This window comes from Epinephelus fuscoguttatus, linkage group LG2 (genome assembly GCF_011397635.1).
Source record: "Epinephelus fuscoguttatus linkage group LG2, E.fuscoguttatus.final_Chr_v1".
NCBI lineage: Eukaryota > Metazoa > Chordata > Actinopteri > Perciformes > Serranidae > Epinephelus > Epinephelus fuscoguttatus.
In genome coordinates, this window is record NC_064753.1 from 36,916,018 (window position 1) to 36,943,119 (window position 27,102).

General features: G+C 40.5%; 1 protein-coding gene across 1 annotated transcript; it reads right to left on the bottom strand.

The window, feature by feature from the left end:
* Window positions 1–1,906: 1,906 nt before the first annotated feature.
* Window positions 1,907–26,977, bottom strand: LOC125898811 (WASP homolog-associated protein with actin, membranes and microtubules). The gene is given in 12 exon segments (XM_049592759.1): window positions 1,907–4,504; window positions 5,393–5,535; window positions 6,096–6,486; window positions 8,401–8,496; window positions 8,603–8,689; window positions 9,274–9,458; window positions 14,591–14,783; window positions 18,706–18,875; window positions 21,677–21,827; window positions 23,167–23,340; window positions 25,870–26,456; window positions 26,459–26,977. Coding segments are annotated over 12 exon segments (2,448 nt in total). The 5' UTR covers window positions 26,574–26,977; the 3' UTR covers window positions 1,907–4,348.
* Between the last annotated feature and the right edge of the window lie 125 nt (window positions 26,978–27,102).

Genomic DNA, 27,102 nt, shown 5'->3' on the forward strand with positions numbered 1-27,102 from the left:
ACTGTGACCATGTTAGCATTTAGCTTAAAGGGACAGTTACAAATCAAAACTACATATCTTTAATCTTACCTGTATTGATAGTTATCAGTCAAGATTGTTTTGGTGTGGGTTGCCAAGTGGTGGAGATATCACCCGCAGAGACGTCTGCTCTCTCTCTATTGTAATGGAACTCAGTGGCACTCGGCTTGTGGTGTACAAAGCACCAAAAACACACATTTGATAAACTCAACAGCAATGTCTCTTTCCAGAGATCATGACCCAGTTACTCAAGATAATCCACACACCTTGTTGTCAAAAGTTTTACGTAGGAACTATTTTCTTTCTACTGAACTACACATGCACCACATCACTGTGCAGAAGGAAGTGTGCATCTACTCATGGATGAGAGGCCTGTGCTTGTGACAGCGTGAGATGGCTGAGCTGTAACGTTAACTAGCTCAGTGGTGCTACAGTAAGTGAGCTAGCAGTAGATGCACACTTACGGTTGGCAGGTGTAGTTCGGTAGACAGGAAATAGTTCCTATAAACCTGCTGACAACAATGTCTATGGATACTCTTAAGCAACCAGGTCATGATTTCTGGAAAGAGACATTGCTGTTGAGGTTTTTCAAATGTATGTTTTTTCTTTGGCACTTTGAGCACTAAAAGCTAAGTGTCATCTGCTTCCATTATATGTGCGAGAAGGCAGACATCTCTACGATTGAGATCTCACCACTTAGAAACTCACACCAACACAATCTAGATTTATAAACAGCACTACAGGTAAGAGGAAACATCTCTGGCTAGGTGCATCCTCACAGGGCTGATGGTGTGGCTGTAATTTTGGGCATTTTTTGCCTTTATTAAAGAGTGTGACTCTTCTTAAGACAAAACAAAAGAGAAATCTCACTGCGGGTTCTGGATCTTGTCACTTTTCTGACTTTATATTGACTGAATTATGAATTAATTAAACAAAAAATAAGTGACAATCAGTAATTAAAATAACCCTTAACTGTTGCCATATCACTCATCAGTCACTCGAATCGATGCTGAAGCAGTGATGCAGGAGACGCAGCATCTCTGCTGTTCATGGCTGCGTCTTTAACTGTCTCAGCGAAGCTCATTGTGTGACTGGTTATGAGTGGGCGAGTTGGTGCTGCTCTGTACATGTGTGTGTGTGTGTGTGTGTGTGTGTGTGTGTGTGTGTGTGTGTGTGTGTGAGAGAGAGAGAGAGAGAGAGAGAGAGAGAGAGAGAGAGAGAGAGAGAGAGAGAGAGAGAGAGAGAGAGAGAGAGAGAGAGAGAGAGAGAGAGATGGCACTGCAGGCCACTACCACTGAGACTTCCTGTTGCCATAGTAACAGGCTGCGGAATTTTATGTTGACGCTCGATCGGCGGGTTTCGTCTAAATACCAGTCATGTGTGTCTTCCCCAAGGTGCATGACCTGTCCACCTGAGTGACACCAATAAACTGCACACACACACACACGCACACACACACACACGTACGCGCAGGGTGCAGCAGCCCCGCAAACAAGCTGATGTTCAAGAGCAGCCATGACTACCTCTGCTAGCAGCTGCTCTCTAAAGTACACAGAGCTGAATAAACCCAATCACAACTGGCCGGGGATGTCTGAGCCGTCACTGCAGGAGAGATATGCGAGAGCGACAGCTGCCGGGATGGATATTACAATGTATGAGTCACCATCATCATCATGTGGGCGACAAATCTGCCAAAGCACAAACATCGGAGGTTCACCGGCACAGGTTGATCAGACACCTCTTCAGATGATGTGACTCATTTTAAAAGACGGGGGTTTTCGTTACGACACAGGTACAGCGACCCTGCGGAGAGCAGGGAACACCACGAACAGTCCATAAGAAGAAAGTCAACAGATTCTGAATGAAAAGAAGTCGCCATCAGTCCGTGTTAATGATCTAACATATCTTCATTTATTATTAAAACACAGCAGTACAAGTGCGTTTCAGCCACAGCTGTCATCAGCTCATCTGACACACACCGGAACAAGCCTCATATCTTTGCAGTCTTAATCATCTCATCTGCAAATCATTTAATGCTGCTCGCCATACAGTATCGTATTGTTTGTACATAATACATTGTCATTGTCTTTTCAGGTAAGTGCTCTGTGTCACAGGTTCAAAGGTCATAAGTACTAAACATCAACAACCAGCCTACAAACTTTCAGAGGATTCAGCAACAATTACAGACACACTGTGTACACTGAAAAGGAACTCCATGATTAAAAGGACATTTTGGTTATTTAAATAAATGAATAAGGTGTCTTTATGTGTCACTTAATTTGTTACGGCATCACAGAGGAAGAAATAACAGATCATGTATGAATTGCACCCAAGTTAAAGGAACAGTGTGTAAGATTAAGGAGGATTTAGTGGCATCTGGCAGTGACGACTGCAGATTGCAACCAGATGAAACTTCTACAGGTTAGAGTTTCTTCAGTGTTCATTGTTGAGGAGGTTTTTACCAGGAGCCAGATTATCCGCAGAGGTCTCTTCCTCTCCAAAACAAACAGACTAGGTGAATAAAACCAGTAGAAACACTGAATAAAGCAGTTTCATGGTACGAATCTTTCTTTCTGCAATGCTGTTTGGCTTGTTGGAGACAGACCATTAGCCTTGGTATTTGGTGGTCACCTTTCTTCTCTGATAACTTAAAATCAGACATTCAGGAGGGTTATGCCAGGAGCTAAATTATATGCAGAGGTCTGTTCCTCTCCAAAACACAAACCTAATGATTTAAACACTGAAAATAGGAGTTTCGAATACAAAATCATCGCTAAGATGCTGCGAACTACAGTAGCTGACGCAAAAATGCCAATGTCCCTAATTAGAGCCAGTGTTTGGTTTGTCCATTCTGAGCTACTGTAGAAACATGGTGGTGCAACATGTCGAACTCCTTGGACAAGAACTTGCTCCCTACATAAATATTAACGGCTCATTCAAAGTATCAGTGAAGATTCTCAGTTATCCAGGTCATGATAATCTTAAATGCTACATCATAGGCAACTGGACTTGCTTGAGTTTTTTGGAGACGTTTCACCTCTCATCAGAGACAGCAATGTACACATCTTGGCCAGCGAAGACAGATGGTTTGAACGAAGCCTTCAAGAGGCCAACTACATCAAACTGGAACGACCCTCGTTAAACAGACGAGGTGGCCTACGACACCACTTATCACCCATTTACAACGCAGTCTTGAGCTCCCTCCCTAGATGGATAAACACCCACTTACACCTGCGCCCATCTAACCCTAATGACACACATGATGACCGGGTGGGTCAACGACTCACATGTGACCTCAACGACTCTGTAAGGGTTCACACCAACACAGAGTTTAAACCCTGCGACTCTGCACCAGTCTGTTAGAACGAAAGAAGCATCTTGGATGAGAGGTGAAATGTCTTTAAGAAACTCGAGTCCAGTTGCCTACGAAACAGCACTTAGAGATGGCTCATTCTAAGGTATGAAAACACAGCAAGTGTTATTTTCAGCTGATTACAAACTAATGAAAACATTCTTGTTATATTATATTCCATTTCTGCCAATATATCCCCTTAAATCCTCCACACTGGACCTTTAAGTCCGACACATTCACACCTTTCAGTGCAGTGCTTCAAACAGCCTGTAATACAAACAATGACGCAGACTTTACACATGTAGGCTGCTAATAACGCTGCTGCACTTCAGGACATAACTCTTCATTTGTTCAATAAGAAAATGCAAAACCCACGAAGCTCAGACGCTGTAGCCCTTTTTGGGGAAAGAAAAAAAAAAACAAATTTAATTACATTCAAAATACGAGAAGTCATTACTGATTTCAGACTCAGTAATGAGGGAAAATGAGCGTTTATGACAGTGGAGTTGTGTAGTGTCGTCTCTGCCTGCAGCACAGACTTCCCCTGCTGTGTGACAGTCTCACAAAAGGCCTTTAGACGGCGAGCTGGGAGAAATTCAATCATTTACACACTGTACTACAGCACTACTGCCTGACTTTTCTTCTTAATGAGCACCTCATTCGCTCAGTTTGGGATTTCTGCTGCTTTAGAGGAGACTAACTCCTGATTCTGCCACTAGCTGGGTGGTTGGATTTGAGCCGTTCTCAGTGTATTACAACATCTCAGGGCTATTTTGCAAACTGCTGCGTTTGAGTCAGTAGAGGCGTAATCCCATCCATGTCTAAGAGGAAGCTTTTTGGTGAAAATTTGGCAGCAACTTAAGCTGTAGCTCAGAACCGTGAAGAAAACAGAGTGTGGGTAATGTAAGACAGCTTCCTTGGTGTGTGTGTGTGTACGTGTGTGTGTGTGTGTGTGTGTGTGTGTGTGTGTGCGCGTGCTCAGCTGTCCCAGTCTGCGCTGCGTGTCTCATCGTCTCCTCTGTCCTCCTCATCAGAGTCTGCTGCCACCTTCTTCATCCTCATCATGGCGGCCTTGATGCTGCGCTCCAGCTCATTGTCTCCGCCGCTCGGGACTTCTGCACGTACAGGAACCATCTACGGCACAACGAGAGGCAATTTAATACCACTTTTCATTCCAGCTGAATATCACCTCCTGTGGTTAAAATGTCTGGTGGAAAAAAATCAATAGACCTCTTTTCATCGCAGATATTTGGGCTGATTTTTGAAGCACAGGTGTAACTAATGACATTAACGATGGCTCTGTGCCACACAGGTGTTCGACCGAGCCAGCATGCACAATACAAGGACCCTGAAACTGGAGCAGCTAAACAGATAACAGCCATTGTTAATGTTATTACTTACACCTGTGTGGGGTTCTGTCTGTGAGGGTCGAGTGTCACTCTTGCTTGTGCCTTTCTGCCCTCATTTTACAGTTGAAACATCAACTGGTCAGTGGATGGACTAGCGGCTTTTTAATTTTGTCATTAAGTCTCTTGCTGTTCCTTGAATTTGTCTGACCTTACAGACAGAAGTTCCTGCATCTTGTTGTCTTTCCAGTTAAAATTTTCGTTGCCATCTTTGTGGAAGTGTACCTTCTTCATTTCCCTCGGATGTTTGATCTCTTCCAGTTTTGCGCAAGCCACATCACAGAAACATAATCAACACGTCCACTTGCTCCCTGTGAATTCTACAGAGGATTACCTGCTCAATTTAAACGTGGGCTCATTCAGACATTACAAGGACTCTGTACTATAGAGCTGGCAGTGTAAAGTCCAGTTAATGTCCGATCCAACTAATTTGGACATTTGTGTTCTCATATACAGCTCCTACAGGTGATGTCTAGATAATTTCAGGTGAACAGTGCATGTGTGAAAGGGGCTATACACGCATACAATAGATCTGCAATGAGCTAATATCAGACAGTACACTGGCCTGTCTGATATACCAGTCTGGCACTTTCTCTGTTCCTCTAGAACATCTCACCTTTTTCAGGGTGACTCCCTGTCGGATGGCAGACATCAGACTGCTCCTCGGGTCCTCAGCAGGGGACGCTGTCCTGGGAACGGGGACCTTTCGAAGCTGAATCTGTCCACGCTGCAGTGAGGCCAACACTTCATCCATTGTTCCTACAGTAACACAACAACACAGGGAAACAGACCCTTTTACAATGATGGGAGAAGAAGCTGGAAGTAAACAATGTATTATAATTTTGACCTTTCCTCCGTTTTAATTTCCCTGCTGATGAAGCAACTGAACATTTTTTAAAAACAGCTTCTTCCTGAATCGCCTCCATTTCACAAAAGCTCAGAAAATATGAAGTCATGCTGGACGTTAAAGTCTCCCCGGAGCGGAGAGTGTGCATCAGCAGGACCACAACTGAGGTAAAAACGCCTCCTCTGGCCTCATGGGGGAAGATGGAATTTAGGACAGAACACTATGTACAGGCACACACACACAAACACACACAAACACACACACACTGCATGCACACTTTTCTCTGGAACAAACCTTCCTTGCAGTCTGACAAACTCACACATCCAGCTCCATCTGTACTGTATTTTTCCAACAAATGGCCATCAATTTTTTTCCCCCCAAATCTACCAGGAGTATTTGGTGAAAATATTTTGATGTCATCAGTTACAGACACATTAACAGCAGGATTAAAATGTATGTCGTTTAGTCTCACCTATATTTTGTTTGAGCATGTTCTTGGCTGGAAAAGGAGGATCCTCTTTTTCACTGAGAGGCATCGGTGTGTCGTCAGAGGCAGGCGAAGCTTGGGCAGGTATGGCAGGGGGCAGTGGTGGGGGAGGTGGAGGTGGTGGTGGTGGTGGTGGGGGAGGAGGTGCAGTAGGGCAGGTTGATGTAGGAGGAGCGGGAGCAGCGAAGATTTGGACAGGGATGTCTTTAGGCTGCTGTTTCCTGGGTGTTTTATTGCGTCTGGGTGCAGGGCGGACGGACGGGGGTCCTTCAGGGGGGCCGAGGCTGATGATGGACAGCGGCTGCGAGGGACACGAGACTTCTGAAGGAGACATCCTGGACTGAGGAGTCTTCAGGATGTACTGACCCTGTCGCTTCTTGAAAGAGATGATAGATAAAGGTTTTAGAAATAAGGACATTATCTTGTCTAATGCTCTGAGAGAGACACAAGAGGACGCCCACACAGTCTGATGTTATTTTGTTTTAAATAGGCCTCACAGTGACTTGAGATTAAACTGAAGTGACAGACAAAAAATGTGCACAAAACACACACTGGCACACACACAATTTAAACACCACAATGCCGACACAAACAGAAAATAGGTCCTCCTAATCTGCTTCAGTTAGCCGATCTTTTACAACTTTAAAATTCTGACTCAATGATAATGCAACATGAAAAGCGAGGGGAACACGGGAGTCGTTACAATTCATCCTGAGGGGAACATGAATAGTTATAGTTAGTAATAGTTAGAGATATTTTGGTCTGAACAAATGTAGGAGAACGACTAGATCACAGAAATATGAGAGCATGAGTAAAATTAACATTCAAATCAACACAGCAGGATGGCCAGAGCAGCGGCCATTTTTATGTGTAATGAACATGATGTAATGTTACTGCAGCTGCCTCCGAACTAGATGAGAGTCATAGAGAGACCATGGGGATGTAAAGCAGATCATCATATTTTCCACATTTAATTCATTGAATTAAGGATTTATTTTGACTAAACCAGAGTTAATGATGGTTGGAAGAGTGGACTAACTGACTCAAGGGTGTCCAAACTTTCTTTTAATAGGGGTCAGATTAGATAATGTAAAAGTACCCGGGGGCCAGCTGCTTCTCACATCAAATGAGTTATCAAAAAAATAATATTCCATACAAATGAGACAAATGCAACCATTTCATCTTCCAGTGAAAAAGTATTGAACTTTCCACTGCTACTGAAAGCGGCGGCCCTCGCTGTTGTCTTTATGCTTCTTTACTGTGACCATGTCGGCTGTTTGAGAGCTGTTTGTTTGCTTGTTTACTGTCTGTCTGTTATAAACACAAACATTTCTTTGTGTAGCTCCTAATTGGTGCATGTCTACAAATTGTATGACAGTCCTGCCATCATGAGGTAAATGGACAAAATGCAATGAGTTTTTGCTTGATAAACTAGTAATGTGTGATGGGACGATGTAGTATATTTTAAACAACAAGCCACGGGCTGTTTAAAATCAGTCCATGGGTCACGACTGGCTCCTGGGCCTGACTTTGGACATGCATGAACTAACTAGATGATTAACAAGACTATCAAGATGAGTTTTAGTTTGCTTCTGTCACGTTAACAAGCTAACGTTAGCTCTAGTTGGTTGAAAGAGAGAAACTTGGATTGATGTATGGTTATATTTTCTGTTTAATGAGGAATATAGGTGTAAGAATAGGCCAAAACCGAGTTCTCAAACTGTTGAGTGGGACAAAGTTTACAGCCCCACTGATGTGGTCACTATAACAACTAACAACAATCAGCATTTTCTTTAGTACTAATCAAATAACCACAGCAAACAGTGCAACGCCCTTTCTATTCATTCTATTTCTGTGGATCAAACTCTGTAATTTTGAGGCATCCTTGCTGAAAATGTGCGAAAATGAGCATTTAATATCAACAGTATCAGTTTCGACCAAGCAAATCTAATTCCAGTGAGTCACTGCTCCATATAGCTTGTTCCCAAATTTACTGCCTCATCTCTTTCCTCCTCTGTGGCAAAGCTCCAGCCCTCCATTTTTTGGACATCTTCACCTTCCCTGGACAGTTTGACCGTGAAGAGATGGATAGGAAACAGAGGAGGGAGAGGGGCGTGATGGTTATGTGGCATACGCTGCAACCACTTTCCTACCCAGGCACTCCTGGGTCGAGTAGTTATTAGCTGAATTTTAATTTTGAGCTGCACTATTGAATTAAGAGTGTATGAAGCAGGAGCCTCTGAGGTTTTATTAACAGAAGAAGAAGGAGCTGCGGGGGGCAGAGCCTGACCTCTCTGAAGGAGCGTAATCTGCTCAGAGTCTTCTCTCGCTGCTCGTCCACCCACTGTTTCCTCCTCTGCTCCTCCTCCTTCCTCTTCTCTCGTTTCTGCGGACAACAGAGGGAGACAGCGAGAAGTTATAAGAGAGAAAGAATCCGGTCTCATTTGTGACTTCTGTCGGGTGTTTCTCAGCGGGTTGCCGTGGTGACGTACCAGGTGGACCTGATGATGCAGGCTGAACTGTATGGAGCTCTGCTTTTCTGACAGCTGCTTCTGCTCGTTGGCATCCATGCACTGATCCTAAAAACACACGTAAATATTAATACATGTACATTCAAAAATATGTGATACTTATATGTACACAGCATAGAAATGGGCACATATGTCCGTCAAAGTTCAGAAAATGCCAGTGCCACTGATCGTGAGGAGCAAATGATGCCTCTGTTTGTCAAGAGAACATTTTTTAGATTTCATAATGTTCCTCCTCTTTACTGGATTGTTAAATTTTCCTGCCTGTCGATTACTGTGGGTGATTTGTGGGAGCTTCTAACCAGGGGATTCCTTCCGCTTTGTTCTGAGCAATAAAATGTTTTTTAATCAGTCAAATGAGCACGCAGCCAGCCAACAGGAGAAAACGCCAACTGCTCCAACTGTGCTTCAATTACTCTGGCAGCTAAAAATAAAACAGTATAGTAAAACTAAAATTTAAAAACTCAGCAGTTTGGGACATGAAGAGGACAGAGGGAGGAAAATGGCACCACTCCAATGTTCTATTCACAGATCAATACCCTCAAAGAGGACAAAAAATGCCTCTAAAATTCACTTTTGATGGTGCAGAAAATGTCCTCTGAAAGTAAGTGAATGTCGATGGTGCTCGCCCACACCTTTTTGTTGCGGAGGTAAGCTCGCCGGGCACAGATGTTGCCTCTCTTGGTCTCCAAGGTTTGTAGGCGTCTTTTGAGCTGAGTGACAGCTGGAGAGTGTGTTTGGTGGATACTTGTTTGGACCATACTCTGCAGCTCCTCTGGATCCTCACACACATCGTAGTACACCACCTCCTCCTTCAATTCTACGACACAAACGCAGTCCAGTCAATAAAAACTCCTCATTACGTGTTCATGGCTGTCCTGCAGTTTAAGGCACGTTAGATTCAAGACTTTTTAAGACTTTATTTAAAGCCACTTGGAAGGAATTTTAAGACCAATTTTATAATAACTAATTAAAGAAAACAAAAACATGAACCAATATCAGTTACTTAAAGGTAGGGACAATTCTGCCTAGATGTTTATTGTAAACATAAAACATAAGTTTGTGTCTCGTGGCAAAGACGAGTTTAGAACAGATCAGGGAAATATCTGCCATTTGTTGGCGAGTTTTCTTGCCCATTTTCTTTATCTTACTCTGCAGTTCGGATTCCTCACAGAGCCTCAAATACACTGCCTCGTACTGGTTTCAGCCATGCCACAAAATCTTGGTTAAGTACCAAACTTTATTTGAATTTGCACTTCCTCATGTCGATCCTGATCTGTGTGATGGGAATGCAAGTCAATTATTCACAAAAAATAGATGTTACCAATTATTTTGAGATTTTACAAGACAACTTCAGAAAAAAAACCTTTTTAAGACTTTTGAAAGATTGATTTAAGACATTTTAAAATCAATTAAGGCCTTATTTATTTAGATTATTGAATTTAAAGCCTTTTTAAGACTTTTTAAGGAACTGTGGGAACTGTGTGTTCAAGAGGTGCACCTTTCAACTCACACAAATGTAATTCTTACATCATCACTTTTGCTTTCTGTTCTGTATTCAACAGAGATGACACAGAAGGGTCTATGAAAATACTTTTTTGGGGGTGATAATGGACCATAATCTCATCTGGAAATCCCAAATAAATTATGTCAGGTCGAAACTAGCAAGGAGTATTAGCATTTCAGGTAGAACAAGACACATATTAAACCATAAAACATTATACAGTACGCTCATATTACCTTATTTGACATATTGTGTAGAAGTGTGGGGAAATACATATAAAACCAACCTACAACCTATTTATATAATGCAGAAACGTAAATAATGGGGGATACTATCATCATACTAATGAACTGTTTCTTAAATTAAGAGCATTAAAATTTACTGACTTAGTGGAACTCAAAACTGCACAGATAATCTACAAATCTAGAAATAATTTACTCCCAAGTAATATTCAAAAAATGTTTAATGATAGAGATGGGCAATATGCACTAAGAGGGGAACTTAATTTTAAGTAACCGAGTGTTCATACTACACTTAAAAGCATGTGTATTTTCTGTTGCTGCGGTGAAGTTGTGGAATAGCTTGTCGAATGATCTTAAACAAAGCAAAAGTATCATACAGTTTAAAAATAAATTAAAGCAGAGTATGATTGAAAAATACAAACAGGATTGATTTATGTGATTGGTGGAATGGCAGCCTACATCTGGAGTGCTTGTGATGTTCTATGTATTATTTTTTTGTGTGTGTTTGTTGTATCTTTGTTTCTGTAGAGTTGACTTTCTGTTATTGTCAGGGGTTGGTAACATCTGTTTGATCTGTCTGTCCCGGTTGCATCTGATGACTGTAAGGTCTTTGTTTTTGTTTGTTTTTTGGGTTAATGATTATTTATATAATCACGCTTTGTGTTTACTATTTTGTTTTTGGCAGCATCGGAAATTGTAATAGCTTTGAAGGGTAGGCATATATAAGCTTGATAGCTTCAGCCTACTCTTTTTTCGATCTATTAGTGTGTGGCTCTTTGGGTGTCCAATTGTACATGTGCATACATGATCGAATAAACTACTACTACTACTACGCTTCAGATATTATTCTGGAAATTAACTTACATTACATTACATTACATTACACTTTACATGCACTTACAATATCAGATTATTTCCTGTTTTGGTGGTGGGCTTACTTCGGAAACAACAGTTTCCTGTATCAGGTTATGGGGTCGAGAGAAACTTGATAGAGGCAAATGGATTTCTGCACAGAAGAACAATTCCTGGTTCACAAAGGACATGACAAAGACATAGCTAAGATAAAGTATTCTTGCAGCAGCATGATAGTTAAATTCAAATAACTAACCAGTTAAGCGGAACTTTTGAAGTAATTTGACTAGCAGTACTCACAGGTTTAGCTGAGATTGCTGCAGGTGATGTGATAAGAAGGAGAGTGAATATAAAACATCTGCATGTTTCACTGATATAGTTACGATTTTTTGCTTCACTGCGTTGTGTAAAATGTCAATTAAAGGTTCATTTTTACAGTCAACTTTACATTTTTTTTAATCTTACATTCACCTCACTGTTAGTGATCATTTAATTTTATGAATGTGACTTTGTAAAGTCAGTTTCAACATGAGGACTATGAATGAATCATTAATCATCCGTCTGACATTTAATAATCATTATGATGAGATTTTACTGCGATGGTTTGCAGAAACGTGATGAATTATTAGGACGGATGCTACAAATATCCACAGCTGTGCCCAATGACAGCTGCTCTGGCAACGTTGGAGGACCTCATGATGCGTCACAGTCGGTGAAGCTGCACTTTGGCTTTGCTGTATATTTCGACAGAACTTATGAATGGTGGAGAGGCGCAAATATCGATATGAAAAAGGGTGTTTAAGGGTGTTTATACATCCATTTTTGTTGAACTGTTGGACTGAAATGAGGCCTGTGCATGTGCAACCAGCAGCGCCACAGTGATCTAAATTTATAACAGAATCAGGCATACAGAAGACTTTATAAATCTGGCAATAACAACGCATATGCATAGTTCTGCCTTTGTGTGTACACACAGCTGGCCTCAGATAATATACATATTATCCTGTGTCAGTTTTGAGAGAGACAGGAAGCAGATTTCTTATAAAATAATTCATATATTCCAACAAGGGCACTGTGAAAGTCTCACCCACTGATAAGTATTTAATTTACAGTCTGAACTTTTAACTCCTTTAAAAGGCTCCATAAACTCAGCAGCCTCCTTTGATTTACAACACTTCATATTCATCTGTCCTCTCGCTGTCTTTACTGAGGAGCAACTGGTAGAGGACACCTTCCTGCTTTTTAGCCGGGAAAATAAACCTGAGACAAGCCAAGGTAACAGACACAAACAGACAGCATGTACATACACCATAGACACACACACACACACACACACACACACACACACAACTCAGAGGCAAACATCAGACGTCCCAGGAGGAGCAATTACGGAAATATTTACATGCACAAAATGTTTCCCTGAAGTAAACCCTGAGCACAAAACACTGAATGACCTGAAAAACAGAAACCCTTTTACATCATCTTGTAATCCAACACAACACGCCTGTGATCAATATGTGAAACATTGTGTAACGAGTTGTTTTTAACAACAGCTGACACTGTGTCAGAGGGATTAAAAACCACAGTAAGTGTAGTGTAATTTAGAGTTATACTGTGAGGTGTGTGGACAAACTATACGAGACACCTCACAGTGTGATACAGTCCTTTAAAACACTACCACGAAGATATTGCCTAAAAATGTGTCATGTTACTGAGTCAACATAAAAACACACTCAAGCACTTAAAATTTCCCTCTCACAGGTTTCCAAACTGAGCCGTGCCTCCACCTCAGTGCCTGACTGACACTCATAACTCAGTCAAATCTGAGAATAAAGACATTTTTACATTTTCACAATCTCTGATGTCCACTGTGAATCAGCATCCATAAATCCAATCAGAAATCATACAAAAAATCCCACATTTTTTCTAGGGCTAGGTGATATGGCCTATAAATAATATCACATTATTTTCAGGCTGTATTACAAAACACAATATATATCTCAATATTTTAAAATCCCCTTTAAACTACTGACTACTATTATACTAAACTACTAAATAAACTACTGTCATAATTAAGTTACACAAAGCACTGTTATAATTAATTTAAAAAGTGCTGTTACAATAAATGTAAAGACAGTACTGTCATAACTAAGTTATATAAGTACTGAAAGAATAATACTTAAAGTAGTAGGTTGATAAAGAACTGTTAAAATAAAGTTAAATAAAATACTGTTACATTTACGTTAAATACAGTACTGTTATAATACATTTAAATAAAGTACTGCTGTAATAAAGTTAAGTAACTACTGTTACAATAAAGTTAAATAAAGCACTGTTATAATTAAGTTAAACTACTGTTATATTACAGTTTAATAAAGTACCGTTCTAATAAAGTTAAATAAAGTACTATTAACTGTTAGCAGAAAGTTAAACCATTAAAACAGAGCTATTACATGTCGGGGTGGGAATCAAATGAACAGTTTTCCAGTTCATGTTTTAATATCTGTGAGTCACACTTGTGCTCCGTGGTTGCAAACTGGGACTAAATGGTCGCGATCTGGAGCCCTGTACAAAAACACACACGCCTCGTCTGCTCAGTGCTCATACACTTTCACCTAGGAGAGAGTGGTCTGGACGGGCGAAGGAGTGTGTGTGATGTGTCACGTTTGTGTGTCTTTCATTTTGTGTCTGTTGGAGCAAGAGAACAGAAACACTGAAGTGAGTCTTATACCAGTGACTTAAAGAAATGATGTCTCAATTTTTACTTTCTGCTTTTTACTTTTAACTCCAGAACTTGCCTGAGACTAATCACGTTTTTAAGTTGTCTTCAGTTTTAAAGTACGTCAGTGACAGCTGCCTGCACATTAATGGATTCAGTGAGAACAGGAGCTGCTAATAGCTAATCTGGCACATGATTAATGGTGTCAATTTGCCAACAATCTCAACAAATAAAGGATTAGAAAACTGCTGTGGTTTAGGTAATTTAGGTAGTATTTATTGCAGAGCTTGTTACTGCAGTGGATTACCTTGTTCAAGTGTTAATATTATTGCAGTATTCAGGCAAAGACTGCAGTTTGTGTGAGGACCTTTAGATTCCAGTTACAGTTTCACAGCCTGTTTCACCTTGAGCCTTTGCTACAGTATTTTGAAGCCTCTCGTATTATGCTTTTGGAAAAAGGAAGTGTTATTACAGGCCGAGTGCTTTATACATCTTCAAATCATTGTGGCTTGAGTGTTTTAAAGTGGACTGTACAAGGACATCACCATCTTTCACTGTGATTCAGTTTCCTCTCTAAAGGAACAAGCCTACATATCTACTGTTCACCACAATGCCACTAGTCCTGCGTGGTCTACCTTTAATCTGCCGTCGCACGGTGTCTATCTGAGCCACGAGCAGCTGCTCCTCATTCTTCAGGATCTCAAACTTGGTGTCGTACAGCTCCAGTTGGGTTTCGTAGAACTGTATCTCCAGCTGGTCCACTGTGTCCTCAGATGCAGACCTGGAGTCAGCTCTGTGGCTCTTGTCTCTGCCAGACAGGCTGCTCAGCTGCAACAACAGAAACACATCAGAGGATCATACCTGTGGCTTTACATATTACAGCCAATAACTACATACTGTGCATACTTATTGCTGACCATCTTCTCAGCATGCGCTACGTTTCAATTGATTGAGCTGTTGGTTTCTATTAATTTCAGTATACAATCTCACACACACTTATATTTAATGCTGTTTAAGACCTTTAAAAGACTGTTTTAACCAAATTTAAGACTGTTTTTTTTTTAAGGACAAATCATTATTTTCTTATTGAAGCATTGCAGATAAGTATAAAATAAGTAGTGTACTGTCTCAGAGACATTTTTTACTGAAATTTAATTGAAATGCTTTTCATATTTTCTGTCATAATTTCGTTTAAATTAATTGTCATTAAAAACTGACTAAAAATTTGAGAAAAAAGTAGCTAAAAAGGCAACTTTAATTTAAAAATTATTTAAAATATACCACTTTTAAAAGCATTGTTCAGTTAAAGAAAAATGAATTGTTCTTTTTGTGAATTTATTTTGATCTAGTTCGGGGGGGTCACACCTGTTGCATTATGAGCCGAGGCAGTACAGTAGCAGAGAGCGCCAACATGGCCGCAGGACATGGTTGCAAAGGAAGTACATACGGCCCAAAAATACTAATATTCTGCATGGTCCAAGAGGCGCACACAGTAATTGCCATTTTGCACCTTCATTTGGTTTGTATCTGATAACAACATTTGTCTAAGTGGCCTGTGTGGACAATTTAATATACTTTCTGTTGCTGTGCTAACTTTATGGGACCTGTCTATTACCAGAAAATTCATGTGAGAGACTATCGTTGGGCATTGTTGAGAAACTCTAAAAGTAATTATTAAGGATGTTGTGTATTATTTACATTTGGAGAAAATCCATTGTTTTATTAAAGGATCAACTGCACGCTACAAGGCAACCATTTTAATTTGTCCCCCCTTTTTTACATTTTTTTTTTTTAGTTTTATTAATTTTTTTTAAAAATGTAAACATATTTTTAAAATTCTCTTTCTTTCTTTTTTATATGTATGTATACATACATTTTTTAATTATTTTTCATTTATCTATTTATTTTTAGTTTTTGTCTTTTATTTCCTTTCGTTGGTCTGGCTTTCTCTGCTTGTATCTGTGTTGGTGGGTGGGGTTGATTTCTGTCCTTCTTGGTTCTATGTTTGTTGATGCTTTGTGCATCTTATTGATTTATCAATCAATACCTTGATTTTTATTTTTGTAGTCTTCACGGTTTCTGCAGAGGTTTGAAGGATGGAAATAAAACTTAAAAAAGACATCTGTATGATGCGTGCCCATTATTTCCCTGGACTAGTGTAGTTATAGTTAGGTTTTATGGAGGAATATTATTATTAGAGTGAGTTTAGTTAATGTACATTTTGCCCAGAGATAAATGCAAATATAAAGCATAGAGAAAATATTGAAGATTTGTAACATCAGAAAAGTGGACTTTCATGCAGAAGAGCTTGATTCATTTTGACAAAAAGAAATAAAAAGATGGATAAATTAAATTAGGTAAAATGACTATAGCAAATAAGACCTCAAACATTTAAAGACTTTTAAGGCCTAATATTTATAAAACTAAATCTAAGGCATTTTAAGACTTTTTAAGGACCCGTATACACCCTGTAATCTCTCACAGAGACATGGTGAGAAAAGAAAACTCTTGTTGTTGTGTTCAAAGAGACCTTGAATGAATTTCACTCAAGAGTCAAACTGTCAAACTGAAACCCACATAGAGAAAGAATTTCCTCCACATTCATGACATCTGTGCTTCTTATTGTTTCCCTCCTGGGTTTGATTTATTTGACAGGAGGAGTTTTCAAAATAGTCTCTGCTTTCAACTTCATTACCAGGTGAAATAATCAAAATTTGACACAAGAATAAAGCTGAGGATCTGTGGTGGACAACCTGTCTCAAGCCAGTTTTACTGTCTGCAGGTTAATTTTCATACTGTGATGAAATGTGCTGAAACCAACACCTACCTGCAAGCTGGGACGGTAATGTTACATATGCCTAATGAACGGACACGTCTAAAGTATATATGTATGTCCTTAAAGGAACAGTTTACCCTGAAATCAAAATCATACATTTTTTCCTGTTTCCTGTCGTGCTATTTATCAATCTAGATTGTTTTAGTGAGTTGCAGAGTGTTCGAGATATCAGCCGTAGAGATGTCTGCCTCCTCTTGAATATAATGGGACTAGATGACACTGCGCTTGTGTTTCTTAAAGTGTCAAAAAATACATTTGGAAAACAGCATGTCTTTTTCCAGAAATCATAAACCGCTTACTCAAGATAATCCACAGACCGTGTTGCCAGCAGTTTCATGTAGGAACTATTTTAATTCTACCAAATGACACCCGAATCACCATGCAGAAGGAAGCGTGCATCTACTGCTAACTCACAGCGCCACTGAGCTAGCTAACGTTACAGCTCAGAAGAGGAGGATGCCATTGTTTTTCACATCTCGTGTTGTCACAAGCCTTTCATGCAAGCTTCCTTCTGCATGGTGATACGGTTGGCGGATGAGGTTTGATAGAAAGAAAAAAGTTCCTTCATGAAACTGCTCACAACATGGATAAGAAAAAGAGAGATAAGTGGTTGCTCTGTATAATCAAATGTACATCAAAATCTTGTGTTGGGTGCTCCTGGAGAATGGAAGACAACAGGAGACACAGGACAGTAATCCAGACACACAAGGAAGGAAATATTAAAAAGCCTTTAGTGCAGTGGCTAAATCATTAAAAGAGCCAGCATGTTGCGACAGTCTGTGGATTATCTTGAGTTAGGGGGTCATGATTTCTTAAAAGAGACGTTTCTGTTGAGTTTTTCAAATTATTTTTTTTGGTGTTTTGAGCACCATAAGCTGAGTGCCATCTAATTCCATTGAATCGGACAGAAGGCAGACATCTCTACAGCTGATATCTCCAACACTCGGAAACTCACACCAAAACAGTCTAGACTGATAAACAGCACCACAGGTAAGAGGAAAAGTACATATATTTTTATTTTGGGGTGAACTGTCCCTTTATCACTAATTATGTCAAGTACAAACACATCCTCTGTTTGGATATGACACTCGAGCTGAAGTGAATTGATTTCAAATAACACACTTCTCATCTTAAACCTACATATATACACACACTATAAAGGCGTCACGTTGTGACATCTGCAGGCACACTGGCGCTTTTTAAAGAGCCACAGAGTTATGTTGCCATCAGCGCGAGATTTTGCGTAGGTGTAGCTTACTGAGCTCATTTTCAACACTCACACACAGCCGTCTCTGTAAGGGCTCATGCTGATTTCACAGTGGTAGATACTGCCAGCATCCCGATTTTTAAAGAGCTTAATCTGATGAATAATGCAGGCACATGAAGGTGAAGGTGCTGAAGGTGTTCTCTGTTCTTTTCCAAAAAGCTTGAATGCACAGCACGATGCCCGACAGCACCAAGGAATTCGCTGTGGTTTACCTTAAAAACTGTATTCCTAACACCCCTCCGTACGCACAAACATGCATATACAGTAGCTGGCACGTTTTGAGTATGCATGTACACACAGACGCACTCACTTATTCATGTATGCAGGTTTTGGGGGTGTATCGAGGGGATTCTCTGTTTTTACAGAGGCTTTATAAATAGATCAAAGGACTATAGCAGCCAGAGATTCACATCACAGTGTGGAATACCAAGTGAAAGATTCACTGTGTCACATCTCTACAGAATTACAACCACTACAAAAGCAGTGTTGGCCTTGGCACCGGAGAGAAAGATCTGAATGATAACTAAAGCCTTACAACTGTGTCAGAGTCCGACACAACACTGAAGAATGTGCTGACTAATTACAGAATCGCTAGGAAAGCTGTGGTTTACTTATGTTAATTAAAAGAAAGTGAGACACACACACACCCTTTGTCTGATGCCGTTTTTCTTGCGGTTGAGGCACATCTCCATAGCTCTCATATGCTGCAGAGTTTCCTTGGCCAACAGGAAGCGCAGTTTCTCCAGTCTGGGAGCTGCAGACGCCCAGGCAGCCGCTCCGAATCGACACTTATCCTCCTCCATCTGCTTTAACATACCTGAGTGCACACAAGGGTTTATGTCAGCATCACACAAAGCACATACAGTATATATTAACCAGGGTAAAAGACACAAAACCAAGTAACAAATAGAGGTGTGAGAAAATATCAATGCACTTGAGTATTGCAATTTTAAGTTTGTGATTGTGTGCCAATTCTCAAAAATACTGTGTTGATTTTTAATAAATAGTTTGCCTGCAAAAGTTTGTGGGTCATTTTGTGTTTGAATCCTCAACCACGACATAGCAGCAGTGTTATTTATTTTCAGTAATTTGACTCTTTTCTTCCAATCCAACAAGATATTGCTTGCATAAACACAAAGAGCACAGGCCTTTAAAACAGGCAGAGTCCTAAAGAGCGCATTTCTATATCCTAAAATCACATTTAAAAAATACTGCAGCACATCACCTCGCTTAGAGCATCACACTGTATCGCAATATACTGAATCGTATCTTCTGTACTGTGATATGTATCACAGTATTGTCTAATTATTACAGAGTGGGGCTGGGTGATATAACGACTAACTAGGATATATCGATATATTTTCAAGCAAGATTTAAATTCAGACAACACTGTTTATATCGATATAGGGTCAAGTTGCGCCACATAACACATACCAGTGTTCATCTCTCCTCTCTCACATTCTCTCACAGCTCCACCCCACTCACTCACTCACAAGTTCTCCAGCAACAATCAGAGAGACACAGAGCTGCTCCTCTGTTTAATCTGTCTTTTCATTAGTGAGACATCGGTCTATATGTTACACGTGCTACGCTAACTCAGTCTGTGAGATGATTGAAGTGACTACAGTAGCACACGTGCAGGACAGCACGATGCTGCCAGCATTTGTTTGCTAGTCTGTGTGTGTGAGGTGGATCATAGTGCATCGACGTTGTTCTTGGTAGTTGTGATCTAATGTGTGACACCAAGACAGCGCCTGGATGCAGGCGACAGATGACAAATCCCTGTGCTTGCATTCTGTTTTGGTGACAGTCTGTTTTTATAGAAGTGGCTGTGACATCTAGAATGTGGCTCTGACTTGCAAATGAACACATGATCCATTTAGCAGAAAATGCTGAAATATATGTTGTGTATCGCCGTTCAGCCTAAAAATACTGAGATGTGGATTTTTGTCTATATAGCCCAGACCTAATATCTACATTCACTAATTTGCCTCTTGAACTTTTATTGCAAAAAATGCAAACATTTTTCAGGAATGCCTTACAACAAACCTCCAGCAAACAGACATACATGTGTTACTTTAAACAAATGGTGGATTTAAAGGCACATACTGTAAATGTAACTACAATTACCAGTCTTATAGACAGTGGATCTAGTGTATCCATATAAATTGTCTGCTTCTTGTTAGTCTCGCCACCAGACAATCAGAGATCTCCGCCTTCTGATAGTCTGGGGACACTCCTTTCTAAAGTGTGTTTAACACACCGGCGAAAACGGCCGCCAACAAAGCAACGCCTCTTGCATTTTTGAAAAGGACACACCCTCCCGGAAATGTGCACTCCCCCTTTTCTCGTTTGCAAGGACACAAACACACAGAGAGCTTGAAAAAGGATGCTGAGAGATTTAACTCTGTTATATCAAACGTGTGCTCAGTCCACAAGATTGTGGATATGAAGGACTTACAGCAACTTGAGCCATTTTGTACCGCTATATGTGTTTCTAGTGGGACTATGTTTACGAGCACAAAAGTTCAGCGAGCCACCAAAGGACCGCCCTGCGGATTTACTATTGGTTCTGCAACGTAGAGAGCTTTTTTAAACTCTGAAATTGTATCTGCCCATCTAAACACAAAATCAGAGAGAAAGTCATCAGTCTTTAGTTAAGCAAAGCGTCTAAAGACTGACTTGTGAGTCTAGCTTTTTGTCCTCTTCCCTCAGATCAAGGTAAAAACACCCACATCAAAGATGGCTGCCAAACAAAGCGAAATTCTTATCCAATTAAAGAGAAAAAAGAGCAGCGATATCCTCCCCCACTGCTTTTTTCCCCTCTCCCTCTTGCTTTGAGCATGAAATGTATCCCACAGCACAATTACCTGGTATGTTATTATATTTCTTTGAGTCATGATTTGAAATGGTTCTTAACACTTCTATTTCCTTTTAGATGGCAATCTGCATTTTGCGTGGACTTTTGGTAATTTTAATATTAGGTAATGTAATATGAATATGTTGTTTACTCAACCCAATCCCCAGAATAAATGTTGGCATAGTACGTTTCTACAAACCACAGATATGTTAATATTTATATGTTATTTTGTGGTGGAAATGTTGAAATTTTGTTTCTTAACACTTCAGCAACACTGTGGTTGATGTGTGGTTATATTTAGGTACAAAAAAACACTTGGTTATAGTAAAACAGAGATCATAATTTGACTTGAAATACCTGATTTTGGTGTCACAACCACAGCTGGAAATGCTGCTGATGTCTCACTAACAAATAACTGGCTTTGTTTGTTGTTCTCAAACAGTGGTCTGCAGCCGTCTCGCCTTGGTGTCACACCATCTACCAACCTTTTCACCTCCCAATGACAGTCAGCTCATGTATGTAATCTGAACTACGTCACTTTAGAAATTAATATGATACGTATGAATAGTACAAATGTAACGAATCTGTGGTTTGCAGAATTGAACAATGCCAACATTTTCTCCTGCCGACTGGCTGGTTTGTCTGCAGCTGCAGCGCAACTCTACTCTCATTTCCTGTGTGTTGAGGAATGACACAAAAAAGTCATTAATGAATTCACCCCTACACAAATAAAGAGAAATAAACACAGCAACTTATACCAGCCAGAGCCTTTGAAGTCTGTGCAAAGTAGGTGACAGTGATGTCTTGAATTGAGGCGACTGCGTCTTCCGCTTTCATTCTCCACTCCTCCGCCTCCTTCTCCAGAGCTGCGATTCTCTTAGGACCCAAGTCCTCAAACTCCAAAGACTTCTGAAGAAAACCACGGTAAGAGAAACAGTGGACAATTTTACACTTAAGAGCTTTAACGCAGACCTCTTACAGATACTTAAGCCATATACATAAAAGCTTTTAATTAAAGTTAGTTTAGTGGGAAAATAAAATTCAATCTCAGATTTTCCTCGAATGAGACATAAAAATATGGAATAGTGTCAAACACTCCACCATCAAGGGCCAACCCTTCCATTAGTGCTTTAAGAGGCTCTGCACTTATAAATTTCAATGCTAAGACTTAAAAAGAGAACTTGTAGTGATCACTGAATAAAACATACGTACAAATATTGTTTTTTCAGTAACAAAGAAGGCTGCAAGTTAGGGGTTACACAGTGATACTAACGGTGGGGAGGGGTCAGTGTTAACTGTGAGGTTATGACAAAGAACTAGCATCATGTAGCAGCTATGTGACTTTGAAAAATGTTCTGGGGCTGTAAATCTGATTAAATTTGGATAAATTTGAATGCAGACCTTTGCTTTGAGGTGAGGATGTTCTACAAAGCTCTTCTTAAATTTGTCTTAAATATTTAAAGGCACAATATGTAGAATTTAGGGGAATATATTGGCAGAAATGGAATATAATAAGTATGCTTTCAATAAGAATCATTGTGTTTTCATTACCTGAATGACCTGTTTATATGTACATAAGAAGCGGGTCCTCGCCCATGGAGTCCACCATGTTGCACCACTATGTTTCTACAGTAGCCCAGAACAGACAAACCAAACACTGGCTCTAGATAGTTTTCGTGTTGGCAGCTCCTTTGTGATGAACAGCTTCGTAAAAACACAGATTTTCTGACATAAAACTGCTTTACTTGGTGTTTTTACAAGTTTAAATCAACAGGTCTGTTTGCTCTGGAGAGGAGAAGACCTCTGCAGATAATTTGGCTCATGGTAAAAATATCCTGAACATCTGGATCAGAAAAAAAGGCGAGCACACATTAGCAGGTGCAGGGCTAGCAGCCTGTCTGTGACGAACTGAGTAGTGTCGGGGGAGAAAGTGATTTGTAACATGAAACTGCTTTATTCAGTGTTTGTACTGGTTTTAATTTAAGTTTTGGAGAGGAAGAGACCTCTGTGGATAATTCAGCTCCCAGCAAAAGCCTCCTTAACAATGAACACTGAAGGAACCCTAACCAGGAGTTCAGGTCTGGCACATGGCACTAAATCTTACACATTGCTCCTTTAAATTCCTGATAAGTATATATTCAGTATACCAGAACAAACTGCAAACAGCATCCTGTGTATGAAATCGTTTAAAACATCCTAAAAAAAAAAAAAAAGCTGACAGCTGCTAAATATACATGTCTGTATTTACCAGGATCTCCATCTTGTAGAGGCAGGCCAGCTCTCTCATGTCTCTGAAAGGCTGCAGCAGATACTGGAAGAAGGTGGTGGCCACAGTGACCAGGTCCTGGTAGGCCTCGTCCTCCTCATCATAGATGTCGAGCAGCGCCACCATTCGGTCTGTGCTGCCATGACTCTGCAGGAGCTGTGAATATGGTCGTAAGACATAAACACCATTACCTGGGTTTATTCTGAGCCCACAGCAGAGGCTTTGTTCTGCATGACTGTTCATATAGCACTGATTTAACAGTCGATATTAGCCCTAGCAGAATACAACCTTCATAACCAGCTGGGCTGAAGGTTGACCAGTGAAGCCAGTGGTTAGAGGTTTAATACCACTGGATTCCTGGAGGCTCTTTTCTGACACTCAGCACTAATGCTGAAACAATTCTATCTCTTCAAATTGATATTAACAAACATTTTAAATCAAGGTTTCAAGTGATGACATCTTTGGACCACAGACCATATGTGCACCTCGGTCAGCTGGGTCAGAAACTGAAATGCTGTTAGGTAAAGGGGAGAATGAGGTAAGCTGCCGTAGACATAGAAGTGACTTTTTCTATGTCAGTAAAGATGGAAGATACACATGAGCGATTTGATTCCATGCCTGTCTCTATATGTGTTGATTTAAGGGGAGCAATATAATGTTTGGCTGTAAGATATAATGCAAATAAAATACAGTATTGCCACAAACTATCGCTTCAGATCTGCTCTCTGACACAGTATCAACAAAACATCATATGACGTTCATAAAGTTGGCATTTACTGCATCACTGTTGTATCAGATTGCAATATATAGTAGAGTAACTGATGCTGTGTGCACTGACTGTGTTTTCTCCAGTGTCTCATATCCCTAGGCTTTAACTGTGGAGTTGTAGGCTGCCATTCCACCGCAAGGCACCTCTCACCATGTTATTTACTCGTATAGCAGGCACCTGGGGGGACGAGTTAAATTTCTGTGTACAAATCTTTTTAACTCAAATGCATGTCGAAGGAGAAAAAAGAATCACAAGCTGAAAAACAAACATCAGTGCTGGTGGTGGTGGTGGTGTTGCAACATCTACAGCACTGGCTTTAACACACAAACAGCTAAATGTTTGCTGTGTCATAGTGGACTTGTAACACCACTGTGTGGTGCTAGTCCTGCAGGGTAGCATTCAAAAAGATCTTACAGAGGCTTCTCAAGCTGTACTAAATCTTCCCTTTTCTTTTATTCAATTGAAACAGTCCCTCAGATAATAATAGTCTGCCGTGTATTTTTTAAGTGCATCAAAGCTAGCTTCTTAGCATGGGTGAATATGAGACCTCGACTCGCACATAGGAGCATGACACACAAATTTGTGGTGGTTTTGCTTCTGTTTGTAGATGTGATGCATCTTTTTGTACTTTACTGTCTCTCTGTGGTCACTTTGTGTCCTCTTGGGGTTGTTTTGTGTCTCTTTGTAGTCACTGTGTGTCTCTGAGGCTGTTTTTTTTGCGGTCCTCTGAGTCTCTGAGGTAATTTTGTGTCTTACTGAAGTCATTTTGTGTCTCCTCATGGTTGTCTTGTGTCTCTTTGAGGTAAATCTGTTTTGCTTTGAAGTCATTTTGTATCTCCCTGTTAGTTGTTTTGTCTTTTTGTAGTATTCTGTTTCACTTTGAAATCATTTTGTGTCTCCTTGGGGTTGTTATTTGTCTCTTTGAGGTAATATGGTGTCACTCTGAAGTCATTTTGTGTTTCTATGTGGTTGTTTTGTGTCTCTTTGTAGTCACTTTGTGTCTCTGCGGTTGTTTTGTGTCACTTTATAGTCACTTTGTGTCTCTGTGGTTGTTTTTTTGTGGTCTTCTGAGTCTCTGAGGTGATTTTTGTGTATTACTGAAGTCACTTTGGGTCTCGTTATGGTTGTTTTGTGTCTTTTTGTGGTCTTCTGAGTCTCTGAGGTAATTTTGTGTCACTTTGAAATCACTTTGCGTCTGTTTGTGGTTGTTCTACCCATTTTGGTAGTTATTCTGTATCCCTTTGCAGTTCCTATAAATCCTTTTGTGGTCATTTTGAGTCACTTCCAGGTTGGTACTGATTTATTTGAGTGACATTTTGAAAGTGAAAGCCAGGGCCCCCCTGAAACTCTGGACCCCTGGGCATGCATCGGGTAGGCGCATGCAGTAATCCATCAATGCCTCTAGACTTCCTCTATGAGTCATGGCTGTGATGCATGGACAAGCCTTCTAGTCATGATTTATATTCTATGAGCAAAACAAAACATAAGCATAATCATTGGTTTCATGGCATTTTCAGTTCTCTACAGTACAGTATGTGTCGTAGATGCCCCCACAATACTAGTCTAGTCTAGGTCAACAGCCCTTTAATAATGGTTATACTGTGTGGGTCAGTGCTGCATCATACTGAGAGGTGTCTATAGTTAGTCTATCCTCATCAATATATAGGATTGACAAAATATTGGAGGATACACCTCTCACTATCATCATCATCATCACTAGAGCCTCTAAACTGAAAATTAAGTTGAGTAAACACCTCTACAACTGAACCTTGACGCAGGGTTGTGGTATTAGACTGCTAGGTGTCCCTAATAAACTGGCAGCTGACAGTATATGCAGTTACCCATGCCTCTTGCACGCTGTGACCCGGAAGTGAGCACCCGTGGCTCATTATCCCACAGCTGTCACAGCACCTCACCTGTCGCACGTGACCCTTGGCCCGCGACATCTCCTCCTGCATCGTCTTCCTCTTGAACTCCTGCAGGTTTTCAAAGTACTCCTCCACATCCCGCTCGTCCTGCGTGAACAACGTGTCGAGCACGATTTTCCGCCCGCAGATGTCGATAGCTGTGCTGAAGTATTTCTCCAGTTTCCGACACGGCGTGTCAAAGTCCCTCTCGTCGTCGTCTCCGGGACCTGACCTGCGGTTCAGGAAGAGCAAGTCCCAAATGTTGCCGTCCTCAAACTCAGACAAGTCCGGGAAGCAGGTCGCTAACACGTCAGCCACACATGTGAACTGCTGATGGATGTGTTTCAAATCGTTAACGGAGAAGAGTCCAGCCCAGCTCATCTGAGAGTCGCCGCCGACGACAACTTCAGCTTTGCGTTTCTGCCGTTGTAACGTCCGGTTGTGACAAGTGACGGCGAACTTACACTCTATGACATTCCACTGTACGATAAAGCCGAGCTTAAACGTCTCCGGTTCTTCAAATATGTTGCTTTTAACCGCCACCCAGCCCTCCAGACTGTCTAACCGCTCTATCTCTACGTTATTCATCTTAAAAGAGCTGTTTCACTTCGGCCTCTGAGAAGCTGCTGGCTCTGTTTACAACGTCCGCCATTTGCGTGACGTAAGATGACTTCACGCACCTCGGACATATCCGGAATTTTCACAGAGACCATATTGACACAAGCGAATAAATCTAAAAAAAAAGCCACTTATCATATTTACTGAAAATACATGTAGTTATAGATTGCACAATAGAAGCCCTGTTATTTTGTGCTCATTATATCCGCTAAGACACTACATTTAACAACACTGCCACTACGTTCTCGCCATTAATCTTCCTTTTAGTGTACTCAAGGTCAGTGTTGCTTGATTTCTGACGTCAAATTAACAGACACAGGAAACGTGCTAGCTTTTAATTTCTCTCACCGAGGTACAGCAAGAGCAAACAAGGTCATAACTGAGATATTTCCGATGTGTAGATGCGATTAATTCGCGGAATATAGGAGTTTACGAGGACCCGTGAAGGCACCACAATGCCTCTTGTATTGTGTTCAACTTCGACCTTTGAATCACATGCTGGGGAATTCCACCTCTTTATATCAAGGCACAAAGTCATACTGAAACTGGCACTAATTTCACTGTTTACACAATGTCAACAAACCTGGGACATCTAATTAGTCTATATTGTATGTTTTATTTAAT